At 62.9% G+C, this 8,435-nt stretch overlaps 1 protein-coding gene across 16 annotated transcripts in view; it reads right to left on the bottom strand.

Moving 5' to 3' along the window:
• Nucleotides 1-352: 352 nt before the first annotated feature.
• Nucleotides 353-8,435, bottom strand: part of AUTS2 (activator of transcription and developmental regulator AUTS2) — a 259,132-nt gene continuing 251,049 nt past the window's right edge. For 8 of the 16 annotated variants that reach the window (XM_078873546.1, XM_078873553.1, XM_078873557.1 and 5 more), the window contains 6 exons: nucleotides 8,173-8,244; nucleotides 7,910-8,045; nucleotides 7,055-7,132; nucleotides 6,060-6,164; nucleotides 4,948-5,137; nucleotides 353-4,341 (listed from right to left, as the gene is read on the bottom strand). In XM_078873546.1, coding sequence (XP_078729672.1) covers nucleotides 2,514-4,341; nucleotides 4,948-5,137; nucleotides 6,060-6,164; nucleotides 7,055-7,132; nucleotides 7,910-8,045; nucleotides 8,173-8,244 — 2,409 coding nt within the window. In that variant the 3' untranslated portion in view covers nucleotides 353-2,513. The remainder of the gene's footprint in view (nucleotides 4,342-4,947; nucleotides 5,138-6,059; nucleotides 6,165-7,054; nucleotides 7,133-7,909; nucleotides 8,046-8,172; nucleotides 8,245-8,435) is intronic. The other 8 variants (XM_078873547.1, XM_078873554.1, XM_078873550.1 and 5 more) reach the window with 6 other exon arrangements.

The raw sequence follows: 8,435 nt of genomic DNA, 5'->3' as shown, positions 1-8,435 counted from the left end.
TACCGTCAACGTTGTGAGAATGGAACTCTCTAACAGCGTGTGCCAATCTACAAAAGGTAAACAAAGTGGATGCGGGTTCATGAGGTTTATATTGACGGAAAGCAATGGGTGGATATTCCACCTCCACGTTGAGTGCCTTCGACGCGATTCCTCGGGTGCGATGTTCACGGTGAAATCTGCTAAGGAGGCGCAGTGTTTGTTCAGGTAGTGTTACGTGTCCGCTACGCACGAGTCCCTGGACTCCCCCCCCCCCCCTCGCAAGCGAGACGTTCTGCCTCCAGGGACTGTCCAGGTGAAATGTTTTAATTCGGCCGCGGCAACACTCAACACAGCAACACGGACGTCAGGAGCCACGTGGCTTTATTCTCGGCCGTACTTCATCTCGTATGAAATAGCACGAGGAAAACGGTGGCCAGGAAACGTAATTGTACGCGGCGAACGGGGCCAAACAACGTAATAATTACATAAAACATTGTGTGTATCAACAGGCTGCTCATACAAATAGAACGGAACATGGCACCACAAAAACCGCAAAGCTTTTTTTGATTATATAATCACGGGACGGACAAGACCACCTGCCGACCGACTCATAAATAACGCGTCCGCGAGGCCCCCCCCCTTCCCCCCCCAGCCCCTGCCCCTCTAGTCTGTACACATCGGGCACGGAATATAAAAATTACAAATTTAATTTGTGTCACCCGCACGGCTAACGCTGTCCCCGCACTCCAGCAGCTATAAAACATATGTACACGTTCCCAGATTGTGTGATGCAATGGCAGTTTAACACGGGAGAAACGGCTTCCCGTCTCCCTCTCGAAACGATTCTCGTCAACGTCGCCGAAAAACGCGGTCGCTCGCGGAACTCGTCGACGTTCGCAGCGACGTTCGCAGCGACGTTCGCGCCGGACGGTTGCGGGGTAACTCGTCGGTCTCTTCCGACGACACCGGGTCTTTTTTGGCGTGACGGATAACGGCGGCTGTTTGTGCTATCCCCATACACACAGAGTTAAGGTTTTGAAGGCAGGCAAGTTTGTTTGAAACGGAAAAGGCATGGTCTCCGAGCCGGCCCCGGAGCAGCGTGTCTGAGAGCCGCCACGGCGCGCCACCCCCGGCGCTCCCCGTTCGCCCGAGCGGCCGCCCCCCCACCCCCGGCGGTCGAGGCCAAGGCCAAGGAAGCGGCCGTCGCAGCGGCCGGTTAAATGGCGCGGTCTAAAAAAAAATAACACGACGCGCGTTCGCAAACAGTCTGGACGCGCAGAGCGATCGAAGCGAGGGCGCCAACGTCGTCCTGCCGAGCGGCGGCGCGACGCGAGAGGTCTGCGCGGCCTCGCTAATCGGGGGATCTAAATCGGATATGGATGGGATAATCGCTCGATTGACCGCACGCTCGATTGACCGCACGCGCAGTCGTCGGCGCGACGCGGTCTGCACACCGGCAGCTATGTACACCTTTATACACGGCCTTTAGGGAACCCCGGGGGTTAAAAATTCCCCTCGCGTGACGCAACGGCAAACCCTCGCGTGACGCGGAACACGCGAGGAGCCGGCGACGAGGCCGGGCCCACTTTGGCTTTGCCTGGCTCCCATGGCCCTACCTTCCAAAATTCTACAAAACAATTAAAATTATACAGCGTTAGACATCAAAGTTGTATTCATACTGCATCACACTTTAAATAGGTACTGTAATATAGACTTCTGTCACCTACGTATGCACGTATATTGAATCTGCCCGTGCTCTTGACGCCGTTCCTGCTGCGGCGGAAGGGCAGGGTCGTTATTTATTTATTTACACGTGGCAGTGGCACCCTGCGTCCGCCCTGCGTCCGGGTGTCTCCTCCGCGACCGGGTGCCTCCGGCCGCTGGCGGGTCACGGACACCGGCGAAGGAGTTTGCTGCTGCGGACGAGGGGGACTGTAGAGAGCAGGGACCACGACAAACCCTGTGCCGGGACGGCGGCACAAAAACCACCCGACTTGAAACGCGAGCGACAACGGGGAGCTCTTGCGAAAAGGAGGTCGTGGCTGCATTGTGTCGAGACGTCGCACTCGTTCGAGAATTCGCTCCGACCGCCGTTTGTTGCACAATCAGAACCCGGGCCGCTATGGAGACTGGAACTAAGTGCTGCGTGTTGGCGAGTTGACGTGGAGCCTTCGCGTTAAGCACAGCCCAGACGTCGTCGGTCCCTCTACGGAGAGGGTCCGGGGAATCGTGGACAAAGACGACGACGCTTGGCAGAGCGGCCGGCCGTGCAAACCTCCGCTGTCTGCCAAACGCCGAGGCTCGTTTCGGCAGCTAAAACGCGAAGGCCGAGTTGAACTTGCAAGTCCGGCCCCTACTCCCCCGCTCCACCTTGCCAAGCGTCGGTTCGGCGCACCGCGCGTGCGCAACCAGCAGCAGCGGAGGCTGCGCTCCGCTGCGACGCCTCCACGCGAACGCCACTCGCTCCGCGAGACGCCGGCACGGAGACGCGCGCGCGGGTCCCACGCTCGGCGAGCTCCGGGAGAGGCCGGGGGTTACCGAGCCTCCACCTCGCGGCTGCCGCGCGGCGTCGGGGAGCGGTCACGCGCATCGCCCGGCGCCGCCGACAGCGGCGTGACCGGCGTGAGCGGCGTGGAGCGGCGCGGCGACGGCGCTCGGGCCGAGGCTGGGATGAGCGGCGGAGGGCCGCTCGTGGCGGGGGGCCCCGCGGGCGGGGTCTTGGCGAGCGCCCCGTTGTGGTGCCCGTGGCCCACGTGAGCGTGCGGGTGGGAGGAGGGGGGCGCGTGGCCGTGGTGGGGGGGGTGCAGGGACGGGTGCATGGAGCCGGGGTGGAGGTGGGGCCCCAGGAGGCGTGGGTAGTGCAGCCCAGGGAAGCCGGCGGGAAGCAGCGACGCCCCGGCCAGCGACGTGTGCAACTGCGCGTCGAGCAGCATGGCGGAGGAGGCGGCGGAAGAGACGGCCGGGTGCATGCGCGAGCGCTCCAGCTCCAGCGAGTGGAGGCGCTCGCGCTCGTCGCTCGCCAGCCGGCGCGGGTCCAACAGGAGGCCGCTCGCGATGGCCTGCTCGCGGCCGTAGTCGTGCGGCTCGCGGTCGCGGTACGCGCGGCTCTGGTCGTACATGGCCTGCATGTTGGCGTAGCGCTGCATCGCCACAAAGTCTCGGCCCAGCATCTCCTTGCGGTGGTCCATGGCCGCGGCGTAGTGGTCGCGGAACGGGTGGCGGATGCCGTCCCACAGCGGGTAGCGGTCCCGCCCGGCCAGGTGAGACAGGCCCAGGTAAGGGTTGGTTGCCGCGGCCGAGACCATCCGCCCGCGCTCCAGGCCGGCCATGCCGTTGAGGCCGAGCGGGTAAATCTCCATGCCGTGCGGCGGCGGCGGGAACGCGTGCATGGGGGCCGACAGGTGGGAGTTGTCACTTGACCGGGTGTGGAGTTGCTGCGGATGCGGTTGAGGTTGGTGGTGCTGGTGCTGGTGCTGATGCTGCTGCTGCTGCATGGGTTCAGAGCGCACCAGCACCACGTCGCTCTCCTCCTTGCGCTCCTCCTTCACGCGCACATCGCCGGGCTTCCTCGGCTGCTCCCCACGGCGCTCCATCTCCCGGGCGGAGCCCTCCGCCCGTCTCTCCGCCTCTCTCAGCTGCCGGCTCTCGTCGGCCGTGAGGAGCCGCGGAAAGGGCGAGGAGCCGCCCCTTCCATCCGCCGGCACGCCGCGCAGGTCCAGCCCGCCGCTCTTGGCGAGCTCCTCTGGGTTAAGTCTCCGGTCGAGGCTGCCCGACTTGCCATAGTCCTCCAGGCTCAGCCACCGGTCGCGGCTGCCGGGCCGTCCGTGATCCTCCGGGGCTTTTCTCTGCTCCGCGTTCCCCGACCGCGCGTGCTCCTCCGCACTCGGCCTCCTGTCGGTGCTCCCGGGCCGGACGTCGTCTCCACCGCCGCCGCTCTGCCGTCGCGCCGACGCGGCCTTGCCGTAGTCGTCGGCGTGCGCCCTGCGCTCGTGGCTCGCCTGCTGCTTGCCGGGGAAGGTGAAGTCCCGGGCCCGGTCGTCGTCCTTCCTCTCCGCACCCGGCGGCTCGCGCTCCGCCGTGCGGTCCCTGTCGCCGCCGCCTCCGCGGGCGTCGGCTGCCGGCTGGCGCTCGACCGAGCGATCGTCCCTCTCGACGGCGCCCCGGTCCTTGTCCCGCGAGTCGGCGTGCGCCCGCTCGGCCGCACGATCCCGCTCCGCGGGCCGCTCACGGGAGTCGGCGCGCGGTCGCTCCGGCTCGGCGGGACCCGGCCCTCGGCTCGCGCCATGGCCAGGCGTCGACGTTGTCGTTGTCGCCGCGGGAGACGAGGAGGAGCTGCAGTGCCGCGATTTGCTGTGCTCCGCTCTGCCGAGAGATCACCGCACGATCGCAATCATCGCACCGCACGCGCCGCTAGTCGGCTTCCGTAGAGAAGAACCCACGATGCACAACAGCACGTTTCCCGCTATTTCATGGAGCAGGCAATTTGGGCTTTTAGTTTAACTGGAGGTAAATTATTTCATGAAAAATTACCTCCAGATGTAGGAACGGGGTCATTAGCATCACGTCGTTCATGAGCGAGCATGTACAGCAATGCCAGTGGACAGCGCTAGCCCGTGGACGTTGCTCATAGCGAGCGCGTGACAACGAGCACCAACTGCTGCGATCGCGGTGCGGCAGATCTTACGAGTCGGCTCTCAGCCCAAGCGTTTAGAGGAGCGAGCGCGAGGACTCCAGTCAGGTTCGTATGGGTCGGGACAAAGGCTAGGATCATATTTGTCAAGCCTAGAGTAATGGTTGTTAGGACAATGGCAACAGTCATACCTCGGTATTCAACTGTAGGTATAGAGCTATGGTCGGGGCTACAGCTTCAGCTATGACTAGGTTCCACAACTAAGGATACGGCCAGGGTTGTATCTGGGCCCAGGTTGGGACGTGCCGGGCCCGGCCGTGGGGGAGCGGTCGCCTCACGTGGAGCGGTCGCGGTGTTCGCTGGGCCCGGCCGGCGCGCTGCTCCGCTCGGGGTCGGCGGGCGGCTTGGGCCACGGCGGCGGCGTGGGGAAGGAGGGCGGCGTGCGGTGGAGGCGGTTCCACGGGTCCTGGGAGCCACCCATGGCGGGGACGCCAAGGGCCTCCTTCTGTCCGTACACCCCGTTCGAGGCTGCAACAACAACGCGCAGCGGCGCCCACGCTTCACCTCCGGCCCGCGGCGCGGCGCGCTCCCACGGGTCGCCTTTCAAGTTTGTTTGGCCAGGTGAGGGCTCAAGAGGCCGGGGTAGAGTCTCGTTTCAAAGGGCGACCCACGAGCCGCCAAAGTGACAAAGGCAATAACGCGAAAAACACGGACGACAATTGAGCATTTAGCTCCGATTTCTATTTGCTCCAGCTGAGCAAAGACTGAGGCTGGCAACAACCGCTTCTGTTACGCGTAGAAGCCTTGTCAAACAAAGCCTATAATGCTCGTACAATATTCACAAACGGTAAACACTGCAATGTTGATCATCTTGGCATGCGTACGGCACTTGATCAAGAGTCTCAGCAACTCAAAGGGCCTTCACGTCGCATTTCGAACATTGAAACGGGGTACCCCCCCGGGCCCCCCCCACCCCCCCAGTGGCAGATGTTCCTGTACGCCGCACCGTGACTCGGCGCCTGCCTGCAAGTGGGCTTTACTCTGCCAGAACGAGGGGGGGTGGGGTGACGATTGCAGCGTGCAGCCCCAACTGAGCAATTCTTATCCGCACGAGTCCATGCATGTATCGTGCGCCGACTCATCGGAGCTCGACGGTCGCGTCCGGAGCGACGAGAAAGACGAGAGAACCGCCGGAGCGCATCTGCACGAGTGGCGCAGCGCGCGCTCGGCACGCGAACCCCGAGCTCCCCCCCCCCTACTCCCGGACGACCCTCCTCCTCCCCAACGGAAACAGATGGGGAGCCATTTGCTTCCACTCCACGACCGCCGAGGGGTTTAACCGCGAGCCCCCCCCCTCCACCCCACACCCCCCCCTCCACCCCACACACCCCCCCCCTCCACCCCCGCCCCCCCCACGCAGCTTTGAGACAAGAGAATGCGGGAGTTCAACCTGCCACGGGGAGGCGCTTACTGAGCGCGGGGTTGCCGAGGCCGCCAAACGCATTGGTGCCGAGCGAGCAGAGACCTCCAAAGCTACTGGGCCGACTGAAGGGGTCTGTAAAGACAACGCAGCAGCAGCAGCAGCAGAAGAAGAAGAGTTACACCTCGAGTTTAGCATTGAAACTCAAAGTAGTAGTAATAATAATAATGGTGCTTACAGTGCCAGGGCCGTGCAGGGTGGCAGAGCAAAGGGGGCAATTTTCCCCGGGGTGGCCTCACACAGAAGGGTGGCCGCCCCCACAATGGGCCCACGTTTTTTTGTCGCAAATCAGCGAATAAGGGGGCCTTCACGTGGCGTTCTGCCCTGGGCCTCCAGCCCCCTGGCCACCAGGAACCACTGGGCGGCTCCGAATAGTGCCGCTCGTTTACCCAGGAAAGCCTCGCCGAGTCTCGAGGCTCACTTTCAGGAAGGTCCTGCTACACTGGGATGTTTGGCCGATCCCATGAATAAATGTTTGGCTTCCCGTGGGATGAAAACACAGTACCTGGAGAATACCCACGCATCCATACGAGGGGACAATAACACTCGCAGCTCCGCTCAATACAGACGTGACAATCTATTACGATGCTGCCATCTCGAGCCTATAACGTCTGGTATTCCCAAGCAAGTCTTTCCGCATGCGAACTGACAAGAGACTCAGCCCTGCTTAGCTTCCGAGATGTGACAAGTTCGGGGCACGGTCAGGGTTACTTGGTCGGAGGCGACACAGGGTCAGAGGCCGAGATGCTCGCGGCAAAGATGCCGGCTCTCTACGCTCGTGCGCCACGCACGCAACGCACCACGCCCTCACGACCCCTACAGCGTCGACCCCCCCCATTGCAACAACCCCGCCACCACTGCGTGCGTCCCTTGGCATGGAACGTGATCTTAGGAAGCGAGGGAGGCAATGCACGTTTGAGAGGAACCGTGCTGCTGCTGCTCACTGTGGAAACGCGAGGACGTACCGAGGGCGGCCGGGTTGAGGAAGCTGCCGTGATGAGTGGGGGGCCCGGGCATGCACTGCGTGGGGGGTGGCCCGGCCACTGGTGACGCGCACACACACACGCATACAGGCGTGAACACATGAACACACGTACACACGCAGACAGATACACGTACACACGCAGACAAATAGACATCAAATAAATATACAAAGATCTCCCGTATAGCCTAAACAGACCGTAGGGGCAAGCGCTGTTCGCGAGCACCTATGAAGGCCGGAACGGTACACGAGGGGGTGGGTGGCCAGCACCACGCCCGACCGCCTTTGTCTCCCCAGTGACGATGTTTAGACACCGCACCAGGTGCTCATTTGAGGCTGAGTCGACCTAGGGGAGGCCCAAGACCAGTTCAGATAATCGTCACTGGTGTTAGCAGTGAGCGGGAATCGAAACCGGGTCGCCGGGTTCATAGCGCAGTGCGCTAACCGCGACACTACCGCTCCCCAGATAGACATACGCATGCACACACGGACTCACATGCGAACATATACACGCGGCCACTCGTGCACACGCATTAACACGCAAACACACACACAGAGTTTTAAAAACATTTCTGCCGTCCATCGCATAGGCCTCCTGAACAGGGCCCTGGTCCTTCACGCGCAGCGTCGCCGCGGCTCCCCCCATCGTCATCTGAAGCCAGGGCTCCGGGGCGGGCTGCGGGGCGCTCCCCGCAGTGCACGAGTCCAACGCAACCTCCCGGCTACCCTCAACTTTCCGTGCTCATACCTCGGAGCCATTCACTCGCCCAACGCTCGGCGGTAAGAGGAGAAGCACGTAGCCCCCCCCCCCCCCCGCCACCCCCCCCCAGTAACACACCTGCCGAGAAGAGGGTGGCGGGACGCGTCAGCTCGTGGGGGTGCGCAAAGCCCGGGAAGAGGCCGGGCACGGGGGGGCGGCCGAGTAGGTCGGCCTTGCCCCCGAAGTCCAGCTTGTGCGGGTCCAGCTGCATCTGCTGCAGGGGAAGACGACCCCCGTGAGGACGGCGTCGCCGCTCCCTCGCCACCGCACAACCACCGTCAACCCCCCTCCACCACCGCCGCCGCACTCGCACACACGCTCACACACGCGCACACACTCACCTTCACCTTCTGCTGGTGGTAGTAGATCTGCCAGGCCACGCGCACGTGAGCCGCGCACCACTTCCCCGGCTTCTGTGCAACAACAGACAACCACCGCCATTGCCGGATATTACTCCGCCCGGCGTGCATCACACGAGTCACTCAGCTCAAAACGAGCCCGGTGTTTAACCCCGCACCGCAGGTACACAGGGAACGCGCTGCGGACAATGCCCCGTTTACATCGAGAGCAGGGCCGACAATCGATCACACGCACCGTGCCAAAG

The sequence above is a fragment of the Lampetra fluviatilis genome, chromosome 37 (genome assembly GCF_964198595.1).
Source record: "Lampetra fluviatilis chromosome 37, kcLamFluv1.1, whole genome shotgun sequence".
NCBI lineage: Eukaryota > Metazoa > Chordata > Hyperoartia > Petromyzontiformes > Petromyzontidae > Lampetra > Lampetra fluviatilis.
Note: the sequence above shows the minus strand (reverse complement) of the source record. Positions and strands in the feature narration are given on the sequence as shown.